The sequence below is a fragment of the Pipra filicauda genome, unplaced genomic scaffold, assembly GCF_003945595.2.
Source record: "Pipra filicauda isolate LSUMZ 115617 unplaced genomic scaffold, ASM394559v2 scaffold48_size3843733_pilon, whole genome shotgun sequence".
Taxonomy (NCBI): domain Eukaryota; kingdom Metazoa; phylum Chordata; class Aves; order Passeriformes; family Pipridae; genus Pipra; species Pipra filicauda.
Window position 1 is genome coordinate 484911 of NW_024104631.1, and position 24824 is coordinate 509734.

At 45.5% G+C, this 24824-nt stretch overlaps 1 protein-coding gene across 2 annotated transcripts in view; it reads right to left on the reverse strand.

The window, feature by feature from the left end:
- The window catches only part of BCL2 (BCL2 apoptosis regulator), a 98507-nt gene extending 76165 nt beyond the window's left edge, over nucleotides 1-22342 (reverse strand). The window contains exons 1-2 of one of the 2 annotated variants that reach the window (XM_039386556.1): nucleotides 22278-22342; nucleotides 18782-19346 (exon numbers count right to left, since the gene is read on the reverse strand). In XM_039386556.1, coding sequence (XP_039242490.1) covers nucleotides 18782-19346; nucleotides 22278-22339 — 627 coding nt within the window. In that variant the 5' untranslated portion in view covers nucleotides 22340-22342. Of the gene's footprint in view, nucleotides 1-18781; nucleotides 20649-22277 lie in introns of those variants that run through there. The other variant, XM_027727963.2, reaches the window with a different exon arrangement.
- Nucleotides 22343-24824: the final 2482 nt, after the last annotated feature.

Genomic DNA, 24824 nt, shown 5'->3' on the forward strand with positions numbered 1-24824 from the left:
CCCAAACAAGAAGTCTTAGAGGGTCCTCGCAAAACCCGGGAACTGTGCTATCCATTCTTCAGCACCATCTGCTGGTACCATACTTAGCATCAAAGTAGTTATTTGCCTGCGGGCCACGGCCAGCTGCCACTTGTCCATTCCTCCAAGAAAATCATGGACCCCACCCAGTCTAGGGTCCCTCTGTCATTGACAACAGCCTTTCACACATGGTGGATACATCCCAATGACACTTACCAAACTCCTTCCCATGATGAGACATCTAAAGCTTAGACTTGAACCATCTCACATGATACCAGGGGCTGGATCAAGGCTATTCCAGCTCAAGAAATGAGATGATGCATTGCCATGACCAGGGCGTTCCTGACCAGACGTGTGACATTGACCTATAAATATCCTTGGCTCTGCTGACCAGAGTGCTATCTGACAAGTGCTATCTCTCTTCCTCTTCACGCCTTTATCACCTTTTGGACTTCAGTTGCATCTAAGTGGCATCATCACACTTGAGTGACTTGGATGCCACTGCTCCACTCATTCAAGAGTGGCTTCCGGAGGACAAGAGACCAAGCGCAAGGCACGGCAGCATCTCCAAGGTTGGTAGTCATGCTAACCACATACAAACATACTAGATTTGCACAGGGGAAGTGCAGCCCACGCCAGCTGAGCCTCCCTGAAATGGAAAGGTGTTTGTGTCTCACCATGTCTCACCATTCTCTGAGTAGCACCCATAAAACCAGCCCCCAGTAAAGACTGGAAATGCGGGTTGCAGCTGGTTAGGCTGCTTCTGGAAAGCAAAGCAAATGAAGGAAATATTCTCATTAATAAAAAGAGGCTTTCTGGGGCCACGTGGACAGTTCTGGAAACCAGAGTCAGTACAATCCACAGGCTCTAATTTCTGTTTCAGTGTCCCCATGCTCTGTTGTTTCACTGCTTTAGCTAAGGTTGGGAAAGTGCTGACAGGGATTTCAAAGGGGAAATTTCTGGTCTAAACACATTGATGAATTCAGGCCCTTGGTAGTTGTTTTGTTGCACAAGAGAAAGGAGGGAAAACATTCAATAAAAAACCCATTGCAAGCACTTTCCCAGGGCACAGGCACAATAACCCAAAGGGCTGAAGCCTGACTAGTCCTGTGCCCTGCCACCCCACCCACCAACTCCCTCACACCATCCCTCCGCTCCTACGCATGCTCTGCCAGCCCAGCACCCAACTCGGAACAAGGATCATTCCTCAGGGATGCTGCTGGGTTACTTTGTAGAGCATAGTCGGAAGAGAAGATGAGAATTACCACTGGCAAAAACAATTCCAACGGGGATTTTTCAGCCTGTTTTGGGAAGACAGAGTGTATGCTAAGACCAAAAGAAAAAATCCTCTTTCTTATCTTACTGCCTAAGAAAGCACCTTTGAAGATTCAGAACAAACAAAATTTTCCCAAATGTGGAACAAAGGAGAACCCAAATAAAGATGATAACTACTGACAGTCTATGTTAAGCCATATTTTTAGATCTGAACACGGAATTTAAATATACCATATATAATCCAGGTAGAAGTGAATTTCAGCCTCTGTTACATGTGGTTTTGTCCTGTTTGGTTCAGTCATTTAAAGGAACAACTTTCCCCTTGAACTCTAATAATTTTTGAATGAATTATTAAAAAGCCTGACTTTACAAGCAGATTTCCTTTTATATACAACGGTGCACAAATAGAAGAGGAAACCAATTAAACAGGGAACATGACAGTATTCACTTGACAGCATACTTTGTAAAAACCAAATTGGGCATGTGTGGTGCATGTGTGCAGAACTGCAGGTGAGGAGGGGTGGTTTCTTTCTCCAGTTCTCCTTCTCGTTTAGAATAACTGTGTGTTGCTCCAGCACTTTTAACATACCCAGCTAATTATGATCTTTTTTTAAAGCTGGTAGTGTGTCTTGAAAGAGATAAAATATTTTATCTTGCATTTATATTTATTTCTCTAACTTTATTTTGAAGTGATGGAGCTTAAGTTGCATTCCTGAATGGCTTGCATTTCATCTTTAAAAAAATCCTAATAACTGCGGAATATATAACTTATTCCTTCTTGTTGCAAACAGACTCTATGGTATATCCATAATAAAAGCTATGGGGTGCTGCCAGCTGTCTTTTGAAAAGTCACGGCAATAAGAAGTCTAGGTTCTACAACTTCATGTACTTACCCATGACCAATAACCGACTCCTTTTGAAGTCAATTATGTGTTCAGTACCTTGAAAGGATTAAAAAGCAGTAAAATAGCTAAATATGACTATCTTTTTTGTGACAGCAACCGCACGTATAACAGCAAGGACATAGCATGAATGGGAAGAGTTTTCCTGTAACTCCACATGCTAAAGCAAAGCTGCTCTCAGAGCGAGTGGGCAAATGGGACCAAACCACAGTTTCATGCAAAGCCATGCTTATGCTGAGGTTCCTATTGATGACTAAGGAGCCACAACCATCCACCTCCCCTGCACCCGTTATTTGGCATTTCTCACCTGTGTTACCTTTGCAACAAAGATGTTGCCTTCAAAGAACAATTTAACCCAAAATATAATAGGCAGAGTTCCCTTAGCTCTGTGCCTCCTCCACAACACATCTTTTTTTTTTCAGATCCTTTCTGTCCATTTCTGCAGAGGGTATGCACATCCAATAACTTACATGTTTTTCTGTAGTAGATACTATTAGCTTTCCACATGACTCTCATTAAAAAAAATAAATAAAAAAAAAAGATTAATGAGGAACATGAACACACCAGCCAGCTTAGTATCAGAAAATTACAAATCCATGCAAGAACATGATGACAAGATGATTTTGAATGAAAATAACACCAGTATAATCCAAGCCTAGTAAATTATTCCTCTGAAATTACGTTCACAAAACACTAAGGTTGATTTCTTGGGTACTATTCGGACTGTGAATCTCGGTCTACATGGCTAGCCAGAATGACATTGGTTACCTCTGTAAAACTTTCCCGCATTTCAGAGGAACAGCACAAGCCTACTCATCACCTAATGCTAGCTGAGGCTCACTGGGAGAAGCACCGCAATGCTGATGCCTTGCCCTGACCCTCAGCACTAGGGTGAGTTCTGCCCACAGTGAGGAGGGGACCTGCTGCCAAGTGATACACCCGATACCAAGCAGCCAGATCACATACCCTGTTACCAGCTAACAGCACAGAGTAGACAGCATGAATCCTCTCCAGTGTGCAATCCTGCAACCTCGAGTGACACTGACGTCCAAGGATTGTTTGCCAAGATACTGACTGCTGCACTGGGCCCTGGGGTCATACATCAAATGTTCACATGCACTGACAGATGTTTATGTTGGTCATCCTGATTTAACTCCCATTACATCATTTACCAAGCTACTGATGTTATCATAAACGATTAAACAAGCCGGCAAAGGAGACTCGTATACAAATTTGATTCCCTTGTGCTACGAGGGCATTACACTTCAGACTGCGTCGTGCTCTTAAATCAAATTGAACAACCGCACAGACTCTTTAATTCACTTGAATTGCGTATGAAAAAAAGTGCCCTTTTTTTTCTCAGAAGACTGAGTTCATTCATCATTTGACCATCACAGGATGAATGAAAGGTATTAAAAGGTAATGCGGGGATCAGACTTTGAATCACAAATTATTGGTATAAAACTAAACACAGTTTTGTACTTTAATTAAGGAGCTGTTTAGGCTGGGATTCATTTCAACTACCCTAATTCTTGAATGTCTTCTGCATTATTTAGTGCTTCCAGTCACTTCTGGTTTGTGTCTGGACTATTTTAACATACTGAAAATAACTTAAAGTTCTGAGAGAGCAAAATTAATAAGCAGAGGAAGTGCTCAATCTAGTGTGTATGTAACATGCTTGCTGCCTGCCACTGAAATAGTGTCTTATTATCAAATACAAAGGGTTAAATTTAAACTCCAAGACCACCTCCCTGCTTGCTTGGTTGTTAGTAAGTGTGGGAAGGGAATAGGAAACACTTCACACATCTTGTTTTCCGCTTCTAATGTATTTTTGAGTTTTCTAGTGCAGGCTTTGCTTGGATGTGTAATCACTGTGGAATGGCTACTATACCCTTGCTACACTGCATAATACTTTCCCTTCCTCCTTCTGTAGGATTCCTCATGAAAATAGGCACTTTGTGCTTTTGGCCCTAAGGACAGAACATAATGTCCTGTCTCTAGGAAAAAATAAAAAAAATCAAAAAAGTCATTAAAACATTTTCCAGTACTTAAAAAAAAAACTCAACACATGAAGTACTACTGTATTTCTTTTATACACATGATCTCACAGATAGATGTATGCATCCACACACAAAAATGCATTCAATTTTCAATTTAGCTATTTATAGAGCTCTATAATTTTTCCTGGCTCAAGTTTTAGTAAGCCTTCCCTGACGGGGTTCAGTTCACACGGTTTTGCAGCCCTTAATTTTGCCGCGAGTTCATATCCACGGAACACCCCTCCCCATTCCTGCCTCCTCATAGAATCCCATTTAATGTTTAGTTGATTAAATTGTCCTCCTGCTTTACTGAACTCATCACAAAAAACAGTGGGTTCTTTCTTTCCTAAGGAGCTGTGTGTGTTTTTCTTGCAATCTCCTAGTGGCAAAACTCAGGGATGCAGTTGCTTGCATCTACAACCACCCTTTTCTTGCTGATGTAACATTCGATGCATGTCTAGGAGGTCTTGTCAAAGTGTCACTTACAAGTCTTCCAGCCATGCTGTTGTTCCCCTAAGTAGGAAAAAGGGAGGTTTGGGGAACGTTTGAGAGTCATGGAGCCTTTGTCCAAGCTGACAGCAGTTCTGGGAGATGAGCATCCATATGATGCTGTTTGCTTGCTCCAGTTCCAGTGAGAGGAGCAACAAGAATGAAGTGCTCAGAGACCTTAAGGCAGGAAAAACTTTTTCTCCCCCTGGAGTCAGTCTAGTCTTCAGTCCTCTCATATTTCAGCAATTTGGCCTGTCCCAGGGTAAGGATGTCCCCCGCTGATCTAGGATAGCTGGGTCTGGTCATACTTCTGTCTCTTCCCATCCTCTTTCCAGCTCACCAGACTGGAAGGCAAGGCTGAACTGCTTTGCAGCCCCATTGTGTGAACGCCCACTGAGAGCTAAATGCCCATTTGTGTAACTTCCAGCTTAGCTCTGCTTTCTTTAGGTAAGAAATCACTCTCCTGCTGTGTCAAGGTGCAGTGCTGGAGCACACAGGCACACAAGAGCAAGAGAGAAGAAACTAATTGCCCCCTCTCTCCACTCTCCAGAGTTCAGCTTACTTGGGCCAGGGGCATACAGCTTAGAGCTCAGCCCCATGAGGCAGATAACAGCTTGCTGCCAGACTTCTTAAAATTTAAGTGTTGATTGTTCAGAATTTATGTCTAGATTTTTCTTAAGAATGCAATTTCCTGGCACATGGTACAAGTTGCTCTAGACCTGCATGTCAGCACAGCAGGCATCCTGTTGCAAAGGTTATTATGGAACTATTGAATGTTTTCATGCCAAATTTGTCAAAATTAAGCCAAGGGGAATGGAAATACTTTCCCTAGATAGGTGGTGGTTGCATTAGGTGGGTTTGTTTATAAGGAGAATAAAAGTTACAGCTAAATATAAAAGCAGATATATCATAATATTGTCTGAGAACTTGAATAACATGTCATTCAGCCTGTGTGCTGTGGAAAGAACACGAAGGTCAAGTCTAAAATAAGATCAGTGACTGTTTGACAATAGCAACATGTAGGAGGTAGAGCAGGAGAATTTTCCACATTTTTTCAAATGGCATTTTTCTTTCAAAAAATATTCTTGCCTACCTTGCAACGAGTCTGATGCAAAAAACCTATTGAACTTCGTGCAAAACATACTGCTGAATTTGGTATGTTTTTGATCAGCCTCCTGGTAAACCTGCATTAGTCATTTGTGCCAACTGTTTACTTTTTGCACTATGTTCACTTGGGAAAATGAAAGAAGGCTGTTCTGTTGCATTTTTGTTTTTCAAGAGTTTCACTTTCTGCTTCAGCCCTCTCATCCTGCTTCCCTGGAAGTCAAGAGACTTGAGCAAGTCCATAGCTACCTCTTAAAGGTAAGCACTTCTGAGTTTGCGGGCACTGGGGAGTGCATGGAGTCCCTGGCAAGGTCAAACGGGGCGGGGGGGAGGGGGAAACCCAGACAAACCACTCCTTGAAGTACTTTATAAAATTTAATGTGTTCCTTTCTCATTTTGTTCATCCACTAAACCTAGGGTGAAGACATGATGTCAAGGACTTGCCATTTCCAAAAGTGTAACCGAGGCAGGGATTTCAGCAAATCTTGTAGGAGAAAGGGAACTCACAATCTCACGCTTGACTGAGACATCCAATGTACCCTACTTTTACTTTAGTCAGTGATGTCAGAAGTACATGTCTCTTTTGTCTCCTATATTCACTTTTAAATATAGTTACAACCACTTCCCTGTAAAATGTGTTACAAAAGGAGCCTTGTAGACGCCCTAATCCCCCTCCCAACAGCTCCAGTGACAAAATCCATGACTTTAAAGCAAAGGGGAGAGACAGAAACTAGCCCTAGGCCAAGGCCTGAAGGCAGCTGCCCTTCCTTTCCCTCTGAACTGTGGCACACAGTCCACATAGTTTATAAAGCTAATGTTAAAACATTCATTGCCAGCATTGTCCCTCCATGGAAGGACTCTCAGGGTTCCTGGAAGGAAGGGTCTGGGATAGAGGAGAGAGAAGTGAGGGTAGAGCATCCTCTCTCCAGCTCCCCCAGCCTGTCCCTGTCCTCCGGAGACTGCACCAAAGCTAAGGATGGATGCGGGCTGCAGGCTGTCCTTTGTTGAGTCCAGCCCCACAGCCACCCTTTTGCTGCCAGGCATCCCCATATTTCAAGTGGAAGCCCACATCAAAACAAGCCATGTGGTGCTTTCTTATCTCTCAAGCACAAAGATGCCCCTGTGGAGCAGCAGGGAAAGGGAGGGAGGAAAGAGGTCAGCAAGGTCCCTGGGCAGGGGAGGACTTGTCTCCTCTGAAGGACCTCCGATGAGGTTGCAGGAAAGGTGGAGCAAGGAGCCTGTGCCTTGCAGCAGTCCAGCCTTGCCGTGGGGGTCAGAAGAGCCCCCTGGCACAGGTTGGCCAGAGCCTGATGCGGGGCAGGGGGCTGCAAGGACAGGTCCTGCTTGAGTCTGTGCTTTACAGCCCCCTTCTGCTTGACCTCCAAACCCTGAGGCAGACACGGCCAAAATTAGTATCACACTGAGGGCTGGCATGTGATGGCTTTGACCCTAACAGTCCCACTGGGAATGCAGTATTGTTCTGGCCCTATTAACAATAATTTGCATGTTGTCTAATGGCCCTGGGAGGAAAAAAATAAAAATAAAAAGGGTGGCAGGCCCTGAGGGAGGAGAAGAGGAAATGGGACTGCTGCCATTTTCTTCTGAGAACTGGCAAAATAAGAAGGCTGACTTTCTTAAGGAGCCAGAGGTAAAACCATTCATTGCAAAATTATTTAATATCTAACTTAATCATCCGGCTTTCATTGCTTCGAGGCAGGGTTTTGAGAACCTAAGCCATTTAGCTATTCCAAAGAGCTCTTGCCAAACGAGTCTGATAGGGACCTTGATCACAGGAAACTCATTTTAGTGGGACTCTGGGTCTCTCCCAAGACACTGCTGACAGTGACCTTTCAGGATGAGGAGTTGCTCTCAGCAGAAGGATCTGAACTAGGGAGACATGGGACGTCTGCACACAGCATTTCCCCATCATAGTCGGAGTAACACTATGTAACACTATGTAACACTAAGCTGCCACAGTTCCAGTCATTATTTTTTTTGTTGAGAGGAGTTTCTTTAGGGATCAAAGTGTCCTCAAAACCAAACAAGCTGCCTGTCCATCCCTTCCAAAAGAACAGGTAGTTTATTCCAGCTGTCAGCGACTGCAAACCAAACAGCTTCTCTCCCACTGTCAGTTTTAGCTCTAGGCCAGTTATTAAAATTAAACAGTTGTGTTTGCAAGAATGATGTATTTCTGTCTGCAGGGGGAAGAGAAGGGAGCAGAGAGAAGGGAAAAAAAAAAAGCAAGTTTTCTAAAACAAACCCTAGGCCAGTTTACAGAGCCTAACAGTGTGCCAGTGCTGCCATTAAACTCCCACAGAAGTCCCAGCCTGCAGGATGTACTACATGTCACAAGCATCCTTCTCGCTGCGTTGGGGAAAATAAAATAATTTTTTTTTAAAGGCAGGAAAATTCCAATTGCTTGCAAAATAAATACACTATTCCCTTGTGAAACAATCAACTACAATAGATATGAGAAAAGGTACAAAGGGATTCCTTGGCAGGTTTTCCCACGACTTGTGCCAACCAGGCTGGAGAGCAGAGTGGGAAGCTCCCCCTGTCATGGTCCTAAAGCACCAGGGAGACTCACCAGCTCACTCCTGGGGCTGAGGCACAGCTTTACTGGCTGAAGCTGGACAGGACCAATTTCTAGAAAACTGCTGGGGTCCTGGTGGGACACTATCATTTCTGGCCTACACAGACACAATCAGGATGTGTTTAGCTTCCTGGGGTCCCCTTACAGCGAGAATGATTGGGGAGGCTGAGAAGCACTCTCATGGCAAAACCCAAGGCAACCTTGCTCCAGTTTTCCACCACTGCACAGATGTGCCCACTACAACCAAGGCATTGTTCAACAACACTTTATAGATCCCTTTCTGGGTCTGTTCACATGCTCACTGCTGTGCAAGACTAGACACCACTGGTTTTAGCATCCACACTGAAAAAAATAGCTATTGACTCCAACCGGGCAAGGCTTTCATACATTCAGTTCAGAGCCAAATACGCGAATTTTCTACTGCAGGAATTTTGCAGACAGCCATGAGCTCCTGCAGAAGCCTGAGCAGCCTCCAGGCTGGCTCGTTTACTTTCAGCCTTGATTGCCACCTGACGTTTCAAGAGACCCCTTTATTTTCTCCCTTGCTGGTGTACCCTGCTGCAGTGCTCTGGCCCAAAGAGGAGCAAAGCCTTTCCCCTAGCCAAGCTTCATGGAAGCGCTGCTAATTTTTGCAGATCTGGAAAACGGAAAAAGGAACAGGTCAAGCTGGAACCTGTAAATAACACAGGCATTAGGCCTCCTTCTCAGCTATATTCGGGACCTTTTGCATCCAGCAGCAGACTGGAGATTAGATATTTAGACAGCACGATTTACTGTGATGTGCAAGACGACTTCAGGAGAGGGGCTTTGGATATGTCTAGCTTGAACAAAAATTTGCAGACACTTTGAGCACAACATAGAATTTGATTTTGTTATGAACGAGGGAGTCATTACCTCAGTTTTTTTAATGCCTTTTTTTTTTACTTAAGTTTGTACATTCTTGAGAATTTCAACAGGTTTTATTGATCTACAGCACTGACCACCTTATTCTGCTAATGGAAATGCCAACTCATTTACTATTGTATTTGTCTTTGATTTATATCTGATTCTTTTTTCTCTATAAAAAATAAGAGACGAGAAATAGGGTTCTCTACTACCTTTTATAATTCACAGTTTGAATATGTGAAGAATATTTTTAAGAAACTAGTACTTTCCTTTAGAGACAAAGCTGGCAATAGTTATTCCATCACAAAGACAAGCTACAGGACTGTCCAACAGATTTCACTCGCCTCCTGTCTGTGGTCCTACCCAACTTTCTAGTCTCTCCAGAGCACTCAACAAGAATTTTGTCTCCTAAGCCTCAGTTCAGTAAGATAGTTAATTTCAAACTCGTGGTTAAGCCAAAAGCTTTGATTACTACTAATTTTTTTAAAATGTTTTAGAATTGCTTTCTCTGCCTGCATCTGAACACTTAATGAAGCTTGTGAATGGAAAAAAAGGAATACAATTGTATGAAGATACTTCTTACAGGTGCATGTGATACACCTATACTGCTCCTTCCCTGAAGTGCCATAGAGAGCCTTTATATATGGTGGGAATAGAAAAGACAAATTCCTTCTTGAAACACCCAATGAACTGTGCTGATATATAAAGGTAAACATTAATACTGTCAGTTGCTATTTCTCACAGTGCTCACCCTTTCCCTAAATAAAAACTAGAAATCAACACCTGAAACTGATCTCTTTAATCTGTTTCCATCACAAGCATTGCTAAACACATCCAAACAGTGGAGCTGAAAAGTTTAAGCCTAATTTCTATTTAAGTTTTATTTTGTCTTTCTTCTATCTCCTCTCTCCACTCAAATCTCACCCCAAGACAGTTTCACAATCTGACTCACTTTGCTCTTTCCCAGGCTAGCAAGCTCCAGCAATGACAAAATGTAATGCGACAGATTTGAACTTTATTCTAAGCCCCAAATTACTATGATGGACGTTTTGTTCAATATTGTACCTTGTATCACTCCTTTTTTTTTAATTATAGAACATCAGCCCAACTCATGATAGCATGGCGGACAACAATAAATTTCCCAGACCCGGTATGCTGTGTAGCTAGCAAGAATACCTATTTCATAGCTGAGTTAGCTGAAAAAGAGAGATATTAATGATTTGCCCCACATCCTATCGTGTACCCAGTACTACAGCCAAGAAGAGGAAGTTAAGTTTTGACTCTTAGTTGCTTTCTCGAACAACTGCATGACAGTCTCTTTCAATCACTATGTGGGAAAAATGAAGCCTTTTCTTTTTGATTGTACCTGGCTCACATACATAAATTACTCACTGAAGTACCGTGAAACCCAAATCAACAAAATGGAATCATTATTTTTATGCTTCCTAAATAAAATAGCAATAAAATTATGTATGCACTGAAGGATGCTGACTATTACTTTCAACTAACTCAAAATCATAGAATCATAACAGTTATTTAGGTTGGAAAAGACCTTTAAGATCATCGAGTCCAACCATTAACCCAGCACCTCTCCTTTTTACAGAACTTCGATGACAAATACAAGGAGCATGGGCTTGCAACTTTAGGTCCGAAGTTAGGTACTCATGTGGCAATTCATAACAGATTTCCAGACAGCACAGGAGTAAATTCAGTGACGTGGGTACTTCAGTGACGTGGGTACTCTTAGAAACACAGCAAGTGCACTTACAATTACCTTTACAAAACATATGCAGGATTAAGGAATTTTCCCCAGATGGATGAGACTGGCAGCACATGCATCCCAGTATCCCCAGACACCAACCTGCACCAGGTGCTCTGGTGGAGAAGCAGTGGAATAGATAATTTTGAAACGGCATTACCTGGAGAAAGGTCTACCCTCAGCATTTGGTGATCTAATTTCAGCAGCTGACGTTAAATTTAGCCCAAGGTGTATGACTACCCTTTCAAACAATTTGATTCAAATATAAGCATAGATGTTTTCCTTACCCTTATGAACACCTAAACTTTTCCTGAATGCAACTGAGTACTTCCACTCACAGCTCTCCCATGAAAACAACTCCCAAAGGTTAATCATGTGTTGCAGAAAAGGCTATTTTTCTCTATTAGCTGAAAATTGGTGGCTTTTTCATTTGATCTTATTTTTCTTGTTGCATATACAAAGTAAATATAACTAAAATTGTCCAATTAAGTGCCTCTTCCTGTTCCTATTGAAGTCAAGGGCAACATTTTCTAATACCAGATTCGTTTTCTCACTCATTGACTGTAAAACCCAGAAACCCACAAGGAACTTAGCAAGGGGGAATTTAGTAAAGTATATCAATATACAATAATTATGACAGCAAACTAGCATTAAGATAAAATAACAGAAAATAAATTCCAGACTTTCAGATGCATTTGGAAAAGTTATCTGGTTTCATAGTCTCTTGGGAGCCAAAAAAAAAAAGTCAAAAAAAAAAAAAGCCATCAGATTGTTAATGAGACTGAAAGCCAGAGTAAAATAAAAATCCCTCAAATCTGTCATCAGCATTCATGTTTGCCAAGAAGGCCTGGATGTTATCCTGCTGGGGAAGAGAAGATTTATGGCACCGCACACCTTCATCCATTCTATTATTATATATGAAATGGAAAATAAAACAGGCCGGTACTGCCCTCAGAAATAATCAGTATTTTGCTGCCACTGCCTAACAAATGTTGCTATTATTGTTACTAAATCAGCAGGAGAGCAGCCACGAGGTGCTCATAAATAAATTATTTTCAAAAAACCAACAAACCAAACAGGGCTGGGCTCCACCCTCCTAAGGGTGTGAAGGAAAATAAAACAGGGATGGAGGGGGGAAGGGCCAGACCTGGCACACACAGTGCCCCATGGCTGTGTGGCAGCACCCAGAATCCTGGCTGGCACCCAGTGCCCGGCACCAGCAGCAGTGATGGAAAGGGGTGGTGAGAAAGCTGGGGACAACCAGCCCACCATGAAGCTGAAAGAGAAAACAGGCAAAGACCCAGAACCACTCACCATAACTCTGATTTCCAAAGGGGATGGAAATGCAATATCCGAAAAGTAAAAATTCCCTTTGCTACAGGAGAGTCATTATTCAATTAGACCTTTTGCACTGTTTTTCAGTTATGGCTCCTCAAGTGCCCAGGCTGCTGACCCAGTTTGGGGCTACAGAGACCCCACACCACTGCCTTTCCAGCAGCCCCAGAGTAGGACCACGGTGCTAAAAGGCTTTGGGTTAGGTCAGAGAGGCAGCTGCAGGGCAAGAAGGGAGACAAGGACACAGCACAGTTGCTGGCAGCTGGCATTGGCATGCAGAGAGCCACCACTTCAGCCATTCTTGTCCCGAGCCCCCGGCCCAGCATCCTTTGGTGGCAATGGCAGAGCAAAGGTTGGCTTTCCATGAGCCAGGCACAAACCATCACACAAGACCCAAAACCACAGCAGAGGTTTCACAGTGACACCTGAGAGCTGCTCCTGTTTCTACATATATTTCCCACCACCATCCCAGTTCCAACCCACTGAAAGATGACCCTCTCATCAAGGATGCCTCTATCAAGCACAAGGGCTTAATGTTTGCTGGCAATGCAGTACAAAGTTCCTGTGCTGCCTTAGGAAGCCCAGGCCCTGGGATCTGGCCGCTGGGAAAATGCTTCTGCTCCACATGCAATTTCACACATCATTGCATAGGTCTTGTGATTCTCCTGCTAGAGCCATGCCTTGCCATCGGAGAAACGCTTGTGCCTCAGCAGAAAAATTCAGCTGGATTTTCTTCATGGATTACCGACTCTGAATTTCAAGCTACATACTCAAAAAACTAAGCTCCTTACTGTCCAGCAGAGCTAACACAGCAGCTCAAGAGAGGCCTGTGTTAGTGCAGGCACAGAACAAACTTCTTTCTCAATACTGAAAGTAAAATAAAACTTTTTAATAGGATTGCTGTTTGAACTTTACAGTTCTTTGCAAGATCAAGGCAAATGACATCATCTGCACAAGTGAGACCCCTGGTTCTGAAATTTTAAAGGTCACAGTCAATATACTTTTTTTTATTTTTTTAGAAAAAAAGGCCAGACTTCTGAGAAAATACACAGCCTAATGTTGTTGCAAGTTACAGAGAAAGCTATTATAAATGAAAAGGACTGGAGAACCGCAATCATTTTCTCTTTCTGCCCTGGCTCTTCTCCTCTTTGCTTCTGTACAGAGCCCCCACAGATGAATTTCTTGCTCTTCAGCAACAGCAAAAAGAAAAATATTTTGATAATATTTTGAGAATTCAATTATAAACCCACAAAGCCACAAAAACTGGCAAAGGACCTAGAAGGTGCAACACTTGAAACTGCCAATTCATTTATTTAACTGAGTGGATTTCAGATAGTTTCCTTTTACCAGTCAAACAGTGACTTGGGGTTAGCCCCACTGGGGATTGAGTCGTTAACAAGGCTGAATGTTGCTAGTAAAGAAAGTCAAGTGCCTCTGCTCCAGCCCATGGCATCCCACTCCAAGCAAGGTGAAATCACATGCTGAATGAGCAAGAGGCTTTTGCTTGGGACTTGCACGAGAAGCAACGTTCTGTGCAGGCGGGTGTCTGGCAGAGCTGTTAGGAAAGCAGTTCCAGATCCTGAAAGGGATGGGATTTCAGTCAGTGCCCCACACATGAGCTCTGGAAGGTCCTGTGCCACACCGCTATCCACTACCCCTAGCTCTGTCCCGGAGGCAGATGCACCTGCCATCCATCACCTTCATGAGAGGGCCATGGACCACTTGCAGGGTACAGAGACCCTCCAAGCTTCCTTTCCAAGCCATGCCACCAAGTAAAAAGACCAATGGTTTACTAGGCACAAAAAAAAGAAAAAAAAAAAAAAAAAGAAAAAAAAAAAGGAAGCTCAGTGATGAGGACTCAGGAGAAGGGAAAGTTAGGATCTACTTGCTGGTCCAAGAAGCATTTATTCATCTGGCTGTAGACAGCCACCTGAGAAAACACATTGGACTGCAGGAATTAGACACCCCAGTTCTTCCTCCTTCACCAAATGAAATCTCACCCCTGAGAGGAGGAGGAGCCCTGTTGCCAAAGGGGAGGACACCTCAGCAAAATCAGCAGCCATCTGGTAGGTGAAACTTCCTGAGATGGTGGAGATGCGGGTGTAAACCCCCCTGCCAGGCTGGGGAAGGTCTTGTTGGCAAAGCTCGGGAGAGGCCTTAACTAAGGAGCCACAAGGAAAAGTGGGAGCTTCTCCTCAATGTGTTTGCATGCAAGGATGGCACCTGAGTGAGAGGAGGTGGGCCAGAAGGTGCCTGCCAGCTTCGGGACAGGGAAGTTCTAGGGAACTGTTCCCCGCAGCATGCTGAGTGGCCCCCCTTTTCTGACTAGCTTGGGCGAGGAACAGTGAGAAGCCAGGGACTTCTGTCACTCTTCTGGCTAGGCAGACACCTGGAGGATGCCAGCGCTTATGTTCCACCCAATGTCCACTTCAGACATCTAAATTCTCTCCTGTATTCTGGCCTTAACCCTCAAACAAAACAAAGAACTGCAATAAATGAAGAGAATCAGATGAAAACACACAACCCTTGCATTTCTGGTTCAAATGTAAATATTGGCATTTAAAATGTGTTCTCAGCTGAATTTTCAACAAAACACTGCTTCTCTCACCTGGGCTTCTTTATTCTTTACATCAAAAACGTACTTGTCTATGTAAATATGACGGTGCCTGTGTCTCCTTCTGTAGTTCTCACAATTAGTTTTTCTTGAACAGCTTGGGGAGGAAGCCATATGTTGGACTAGAAGTGCCCAGAGCTAAGCATGGCTCCCACGTCTGTTAGGTTGTATGCCCAAAGAGGGAACCCATCACTGCAAGACAAACAGTTACTTCACCCACACCAACTGCATCACTTCAATCTTCCCCATGTCAATGTCAAAAGTTGCCAAGTGCAATAGCCACTCCTTCTGCCGCTCCGAAAATCAAAATGAAGCCGTGAGGTTGTTAATCAGAAAGCATACATCATACCAAGTACCATGAAATTGCAGAGATGAGCTCGTTCTCCTCTTATTTCTTTTGTAATACAATTAAGATGTTATCAGGCCAAAGTACAATATTGCGGTATCCTGGCCTAAGTGAAAATCTTTGAAAGCAGCATTTATTTGCCACCAGAACCACAAGCTAATAATACAGATTCCATGCAGTCCCTGTCTGTTGCTTTTTCTAAGTTTCAAACAAAACCATGATGCCATGTATTGTAAGGGTATTAACAATCCCCAGACACCATTATCAGCGATGCCTAGTGCCTAAAATTTATGCTCCACCAGCTCTATCCCCCTTCCAATCTGCCCTTTGATACGTTTCTTTCCTTGTTTTTCCTGCAATCTAAAGAATTCACATCCTGAAAACACACTGCCAACTCACAGAACTGATTCAAACCTAACAGATAAATAAGAAAAACATGTCAACCAAACTTCAGACCTGAGTGTAAGACACATGTCCATACAACAGACACAAGGCACGTGCTGTCCAACTTACTTGCTGCGTAACATATGCCCATGACTAACTGTGATGCTCTCTTCTCTGGTATATGCACCCTCTAATAAACTTACCACTCCACAACATACTGGGGAACCACAACATAAAGGAAGAGAAGGCTACAGCAGCTGGAGCTCCTGCTTGTTGTAGCAACTTGCGTGACAGGGATATCTTACAGGCAGCTGTGCTGAAGTCCTACCAAGCATCACCACCCAAAGGCTACTTCAGAAGAGCCATCTGCGAGGCTTTAACAAGGTTCTTACACGGTATATGTTCCAACAGGTCAGTGCATATATTAAAGCATCCTTTTATGCTGACAGATTCTGAAAGCTAGAAAAAGAAAAAAAAGAAAAATCCAGTGCCCTATGCTGTCTTGATTTCTGTGTGAAGAGATGATCCCAAAAGCTGTGTTAGCAACTTCATGTTAGTCTTTTGCTCTTTGTAATCATCTAGAAGGTTTTGCCTGTGTTTAATACAATCCCATGGCTCAAAAGTACCAGCCATGTACCAGACAAACAAAAGCCACCTTCAAGTAGTATTTTGCAGATCATCTCCCATGTATACATTACAAATAACACACGACAGTAAACGGCATCACATGCATCCAAATTCTGGAGTTTTTGTTGATAGGAAACCTGAATAAAGAACTAAATGGCTGTCGATAAGAAGTGTCCTTTCCTTTTAAAGGCAGTCATTGTTTACAATCCCAAGTTTCTTGTATTTCTAACTGTCAAGAAACGGCTCCAGGACTCATCTCCTCTGGCCAGTCACGCCTGGTACCACCTGTACTTTCATATTCTCGGTTTTATTCATTATTTATGTTTCTCTTTACACAATACACCCACAGGACAATACATCTCCAGCATGCTTATGATTTGATCCAAAGCTCACTGGAGTCAACAGAATTACTTCACTGGCTCTGGAGCGAACTGAGGGCCCCAGCTCCGCAAACCGGCTTCCAGCCCGAGGAGTGACTTACGCACAAGTTAGGCATCCCAGCCCAGAAGTGCAATCACAAAATCCCTAACCCTTTAGCTGCTTGCCTTTTAACCAGCCAAGGTCTCCAAAAGCCTGAACCATTTGCAGATTTTTTCTTCCCACAGTTATCTGTTTTGTGAAAAAAAACCATACTACACCAACAAACCCTTTGGAGCGATCCAGGAAATAGGGGATCAGGGGATAGACCTCTCTCTCCCAAGTGTGGTCCCAACCATTACGTGCTGGAGTAATTTTATGTGTATGTGTGTATATACATTTGTATATACATATATATGTATATAAATGCACAGACACACACATGCACGCACACACATTTTTTGCTCCCCCTTCTGGCCCCATGAATCTTGAATTTTTTTCTTCTTGGTGGAAGCAGAGGAGAGCAGGAGAACAATCCTGCCTCCAATGTGACTTGTAGCCAGGAACCAGCAGCACTCCTCTGGAAGGTGCGCAGTGTGGATTCCTGCTGAGAAAAGGGCCCCAAAGCTTTGCTCCCTCCATTATGGCAGCAGGTAGATGTCCTCTGAATCCCTTAACACATATCACCTTTAGTCAGATGGATTCAACAGCGAGAAGGCAGCATCTTTATTTTTTAACAGAGATGGTCAATGCAGGCAACACATTTTTTGACATAACACTTAGCAAGAGACCCAGGGCTAAAATTTTCATGTGACAATGCTTCACAAACACCAGACTTGCAAAACACGTTAACTGGGAAACATATACTGTATTTTATCTTCTTTTACACACACCTTTTAAAGGTGTGCTGTGCCATTGAGTCAGCTCTCTGTATTTCACAGGGGACTGGACCTGAAATTGCCGGTGTCCTAGCTAGCTGACCTAGGTGCCTTTATACCAGCTCTCAGCCCAGATACAAGGTTTCTTCTTCAGTATAACTTTTGTCATTTCTTCCTCCAACGCATTAATATCACAAGCTTTACACATACAACAGGTTTGGTTTGTGGGAGAGCGGCTGGGACCATGTTTTCTTCCAGTATATCAATTAATACAGGAAAGAAGGAAAGAAATATCTTTTCAATTTCAATGCAGTTATTAATTTTGGAAAGAGAGGGAGAGAGAAAAAGAAAAGGCTTTTGACTGACTATCAGTGTAAAAGCTGTTCATTTTCCAGAGGTGGAAATCTTTCCTTTCTAGATGATGTTGAAGTCCACCCTGGACAGAGGTGATCTCTACCCCAGAAACACAGTCACCCATCAGATCGCAACAAATACTCATTTTCCAGAACAATCCCACAGACACGGCTCCCAGCACCTTTGTTTCATCGCAAGACAAAGATTTTTTATATTAGACATATCCTATACCAAGAAATCCCACTCCAGTCGCCACCACAGCTGTAGACACTGTCACCAATGGCCACCTGCTCACCAGTAACACCGGGATCCTGTATTTGTTGCACGCCAGTCTGGCACATCACCCCTAACATGCCTACATGCACACACACATAGGTGGTCCCTGATGCCCTGCAACTGCGACCTACCACGATGCGCCTCTCCCTGGCAGGTGGATGGGCATCTCTGCTGCCCCTTCCCACCCCGCTGCAGGACTCTGCCTTGGCCAGGAACCTGCCTTGGTTCTGCCCATAAGCAAGGTTGGACAGGACCAGGAAAGCAGAGACTGCTATAAAGACAGTGCCTCACTCATCCTTTTCACTCCCAAGCTGTAGCTGATCTCCCATCTCAAACCACTCCATCTCAAACCATTCCATCGTACCCTGCAACGAGATGAAACTCAACAATCCGCAAAACGCCCATGCACACACCAGTGCAGACACCCCCGAGGCAAACCTTTTGCTCTCCACAACGCGAGCGGAACCTCTCAGGCACTGCCCAAATGGGGTTCCCACCAGCCACAGGCCAGAGCCCAGAGGGGAAGCCAGCAATTGGGGGACGTACCCAGCCTCCGTTGTCCTGGATCCAGTTGTGCAGGTGCCGGTTCAGGTACTCAGTCATCCAGGCAGCGATGCTGTCTACAAGGGGAGACATCTCCCGGTTGACGCTCTCCACACACATCACACCGCCAAACTCGAAGAAGGCCACAATTCTGCCCCAGTTAACCCCGTCTCGGAAGAGCTCCTCCACCACCGCCGCGAAGCGGCTCCTGGCCGTGAAGGGCGTCAGGTGCAGCTGGCCAGACATTTGGGCAAAGTCCCTCTGGTAGCGGCGGGAAAACTCGTCCCCTGCCTGGCGCAGGACAAGGTGGACGAGCTGGGGTGCGGGGCGCTGCCCCTCGGCTGGGGGCGCGTGGCTAGCAGCAGCCGAGCCAGGGGGCTCGGGGTGCGGAGACACCAGCCCAGTGTGATCAGAGGAAGTCCCAGCAGCAGCAGCAACCGCAGCAGCAGCAGGAGGAGAGAGACCTGGAGGCAAGGGTGCCGGGTCCTCGCCGGCAGCCCAGTCGTATCCCCTCTGAGAGAGTTTATAGTGGATGTACTTCAGCACTATCTCCCGGTTATCGTAGCCTCTTCTCCCCGGATGAGCCATAATTCCCAAGAGGAAGCAGCAAGAGGAAGGGAGAGAGGAAGAAGAGGAGCAGGATGAACCCAAAAAAGTTAAGCAGCCAATAATAATAAAATTAATAACACCAAAAATTATAATCCAGTTATTGTATTGGATACGGTTTCATTCACGCTGTTGTGGGGGAGTTCTCAGGGTCTCGGAGGTACTTTTGTCTTCTCAGAGTTTCCTCCTCGGTTTGAGATGCACGTCATAAATAAGGATTTAAATGTTGTAAAGACTTTACTTCCAGGTGCACATTTATTACTTATTATAAATTTACTTTAGGACCATTTCCTCCTCGGTGTTGAAATACATCTTAAAAGATATTATACCGACTCAAAATCAGGTGCATTTTCCCCTAGGTGCTGGACTACCATGGACATGAAGGAGCAGACGAACACACACTGTAAAAACTGCAATTCAACACAATTTGTTAAGCAGCCTTGGATGGACGTTAATCCAACACACTTTATGCTAGAAACCTCAACACTAGGTTTTGGGTTTTTTTGTTAAGTTACACAAACTAAATTTCCTCTGTAAAGTACTTACTTGGACTATAAATATGTTCCTCTGTCAAGTTTCCTCTAAAAGAAAAATAGCAACAATAAAATCCAAACATCACAAGTCTTCAGAAAGGTTAAGTTCTGGCCGCTTTGATGCTTCAAGTCACCAAAGGGATGGGAAAGGGACAAAAAAAAATATTTCTATTATTTCAAATGTTTTTTCCCAGACTTCTGTTTAACAGACATCTCCAAAAATGTGTCAAAGCTCAGAAAATAACGCCTTGCAGCCCGGGAAGGCGAACAACCCCAAAGAGACGGAAAATCCTGGAGACCAGATGAACCACATTTGAATCCAAGCTCTCGCAGAAGTGCTCTGTTTTTCCCTCCAGTGCAACGTACAGACATATGCATTTACGTAGTTTCATTCAGACACCGATCGCAGGAGCCCGGTGCTTCCACACACACGCACGCACACACCAAAAAAAAAAAAAATTAAAAAATTTAAAAAAATACTGTATGTATTTAGGAAATTAATTCTTTTGCACAAGAGAGCGCGAAAAAAAATTAATTAAAAAATGAAAATAAAAATAAAGAAGGAAAATTGCTTTTGACTGCTGCCATTTCCCGAGCAGCTTTGTATCGGCGGAGGAAGAGCCCCTGGCGCTGCCGAGGAGGGGCGCGGACGGGCGTGTGTGCGGTGTGATTGGTGCCGATGGGGACCGCGGCCGCGGCGCCGCTGCCCGCCCGCCCGCCCGCCCGCGCAGCCCCGCGCACCCCGCCGGCTCCGGGCGGCTCCTCCGGGCGCTCCGCGCTGCTGCTGCCGGTGGCGGCGGCGGCGGCTCCGCGCGGTGGCGGCGGCGGCTCCGAGCGGCGGCGGGCGCGGGCGGGGAGCTCTCCCGGCGGCGGCGGCGGGGGGGAGCGGAGCGGAGCGGCGGGGGCGGGGAGAGGCGGGGAGGAGCGGAGCCCGAGGGGGAGGCTCCGGCTCCGGCCCCGGCCCCGCGCGGCGCAGCCGGGCGCGGTGGTTTCCTAGAGCTCCGCCTCACGCTTCATTCAAGAAAAGGGGGAAATGGGGAGGGGGGGCGCTCAAAAAGAAACAGCCGGCGGGGGAAGGCGAGCAGCCCCCCGCGGCCCGGGCCCGCCTTCCATCGCGGCGCGGGCCTGGGGCCGGCGGCGGGGCGGCGGGGACGCGGAGCGGAGCTGTGCGGAGCGGAGCGGAGTGGAGCGGAGTGGAGGGGCGGCCCCGGGGCCGCGGGCGGTGCTGCCGGCCCGCCTCGCCGCCCCCGCCCGTGCGGAGGAAGCGGGCGGCGGGGGCGAAGGGGTGCGAGCTGACGGCCCTCCGCAGGGGAGCGCGCCCCGCTCCGCGCCTCTGCCGCCCCGCGCGGATTCGTTTAAATAAATAAATCATGCTTAAAAAAAAAAAATTAAAATGAGGGAGTGAAGGCGAGAAAAACAAACAAAAAAGCCCGAATCCCCCTTCTACAAAAGAAAAGTGGCCCGATACAGGCGGGCAGGGCTCCGACCGAGGTGGGGAGCGCTGGCCACAGCCCCTGCGCGGCCGCGGAGCCCGTGCGGGGCCGGGTCCCGGCTCGGCGGGTGCCCCCGGCTCCCGGCCGTGCAGGATCCCGCACACCTGCTCCGCGCAGGCCGCCCGGCCGGTCGGCTTTCAGGTGTGCCCGTGGGACCGGCAGGGAGTTGGGTTTTAGGACTGTTTGTAGAAACGGGGCTCAGGTTTGTCCCTGCGCCCGACCTGAAGAATTTTTTTTATATATATATATACTGAAGAGGGACTACTCGAGCTGTTTGGAGATGAGGTGAATCTGGAGCTTGACCAAAGAAGCAGAGCTAACCTTCAAAGTAGGTTAAACCTACAGAGCTGTGAAATAGCGATGGTTCAGCCCCCCAGCCACCCCGAGCAGCGACATCGGTGTGATGTTGGGACTGCCCCAGCTGAAAGGGGGAGCCATCCCGGGGAAATGCCAAGGCGAACGGGAGCAGGGCATTCTCGGCACCTTTCGCTGCTTAATACAAGAGCGGGAAAAAGACTATGGATAAATTCTGCCGATTTTTGTCGATATGAGGGTGACTGGGATGACAATCTCATCTATACACTACCCCGAACCTAAAAGGAATAAAATGCATAAGTAAAGCTGTGACTGTGAGTTTGTTCGGATAGGGGACACTCGGAATGACTGCACCCTCCCCTTCAAGTCTCTGTTTCCAGAGTCGCGCTTCCTTCACCCACGGACCTGTCACGCGTAGTTCCCAGGTTGGCAGCTACCCTGCTTGAGGAAATGGCACTGGTGTGAGGAGGGTCACTTTACCCTCCCTCCAGAAGTAGGGGAGGTCCCGGCATCCAAACGGGAAGGATTCCCCATGCGCTAAACGGAACTCACCTGTGCCCTCGGTGATCCAGGGATTTGTTTCGAGGACGCACCGAGGAATTTGTTCCTAACATGTACAAACCAGCGCCTTTCCAGGTACCTGAAGAGGCGTTCAGGGTGTTTAATGGCTCTGCTGTCTTTTATTTAGCGGGGCACGGGAAGGCACTCGACACCATATCTAGCGCCAGCATCCTCTCCACTCTCTCCCCTCTCCCCGCTCTCTTCTCTCCCTCTCCTTTCCCCTCTCTCCTCTCCTTTCCTTTCTCCTCTCTCCCCTCTTGCTCCTCTCTCCACTTTTCTCTCCAGCGGGCGGCTGTTGCCACCCAGCGGCCGCCGCTCGCCCCAGGCTCGAGGCTCGGCCGCGGCAGCCGGGACCCTCCGCCTCTCCCTGCAGCCTTGCGGGAGCGAAGGGCTCGTTCGCCTCATAGCTGCCCGGGAAACTGTCCCGTGTGCACTCCCGCCTGCTGATTGTATGAAACGGGCCTGGTTGAGTTCTCGGGGTTTAAGAGGGGTAGAGGTTGCAGGACAGCAAGTGAAATGAGGTCAAAAGAGGATTGATGGTGTTCTGTGCAATCATGGACTAAAACCTGTACCGCAGCAGGGCATGCGTGTAACTCACGGCAATGCTGGAACGTGAAGACGCCTCATCTCCATCCGTATGAAAGACTCCAGAAAGTAAGGTGCTTGCAATGAGCTGAGGGAGGGCTTCTGATGGCAGAAATGTAGACAAGGGATTTGTCAACCAGGTAACATCACCACCTTTATATTCTCGCACCAAAAGAGAACGAAGAAAAAAAGGTCACCTCTGAACACAGAAAGCAACATGAAATTCCCATGTAACATGCTAGGGGAAAAAAGTGATACAGAAAATCAGAACAGCCATAACCAACTAGGCTGCTGATTCAGTCTGTCACTGTGACGGTGATTGAATCTAATGCAGTGGGTCCTGCAACTGAAAATACATCAGACGCAGACGTTAAGTAACAGCACTGCACAACAACATCTAGCAAGATTGGTTTTAAAGTTCAGAGGATAATCAGTGTGGGACTGATGCAAAAAACAAAGATGCATATAAAATTAATGGGCTTTTGTAAGGAGGAATTGAAAATATCACTGATTTTGCTTATGATATTTAAAGGTATTTTGTATGCAGAAATGGAAGTAAGACCAACTAAATGTACCAAGGACATATAATCAGAAAAATAAAATAGTTTCAGAATTCGTAACTGATTTTTGATGAAACAGCAAAAATTTATGAGATACTGTGTTTGGAAGAGACTTAGTAATGGTGCTTTTCCCCCACCAGCTCTTCATTCAGCAGTTTGCTATAGGAATGATAGCTTTTTTAAAAGTTTAATAGGAAAATAGCGGTCATGGTTCACCAGAAATCTTGCTAATACCAAACACAGCTGAGACTGTACAAAAAAAATGAAAATCACAAGGGAAAATCCTAGGAACTGTTTGCTTTAAGCAAGGGTATTAGGGATGTCACAGGAAACAAAAACTGTGCCTCTAATTGAAGGGAGAGGCATCTTAAAAACAATTATCATGCTACCTGAGTGGGTGATGAGCATCTATTACAGCGTCACAAGTTTGCATCACAATACTGCTTTTCACCTTGCTTGTTTGTTTGAGCTCAGCAGGATAAAACAACAGTTAAAAAGAGGCAATATGGTTTTGGGGGCAGATGGAAGAAATGGCAGAGAGGCTCAGGATTTACCAAGGAACATAAAATCAGTGCATGAAGTCAGCTAAGAAATCATTACGGTGCTTTTGGGTAGCAGAATAACATGCTGACTACTCAAGATCTGATCCTGCAAATCCTTCCGCACGCCCGCGTTTACCTTTATGTGAGCTGGCCCACCAAAGCTGATCAGACTAATAAGAAGAATTAACCGTATGAAGAATTGGAACCTGATTAGGAATACAAGCAGCAGCTCACCTGAAAAAAGCTCTCTTGACAATTAAAGAGGCAGGAGCATTGACAACAGGCATCAGTCAGGTCTGGCAGTGCAAAGGACAGATTATGTTCTGGGACTGCTTTTTGATCCATGCTTGGGCAACTGACCAGACAGGATCCTACAAAGCCTGCTATTTCTTCAGTGGCTTCCCAGATGCGCACTATACTGTAGATGTATTATTAACAAACGATCTAGAAAGTTTGTAATGCCTGGCAACACTGAACAATTTGAAAGCGGACACCTTTTCCCTGTACCTTTGTGTTAACATCAACAGGCTTTCGGCAGCAACTCTGGTTCCTGGTGACCTGCCCACCCTTTTATTTCCTTGGCTCACGCACAGGCAAGTTGGAGAGAAGCAAACGATTGTTTAAAGCCCTGCCTGAGCAGGCATGAAACAAGCGGGGTGTATGTTTGCACTCACACTGAACAAGGACATTGCCACATTTTTTTTTAAATCTGCAGAGATTTTTTATTCTAGAAAAAGTCAAAACCATCACCACCACCAACCAAAAAACCAAAACCAGTAAACTAAATTTGAGTAACTGAAAAGTAGTATCTAGAGCAATATAGGTTAAATACAATTATGACACTTAAAGAG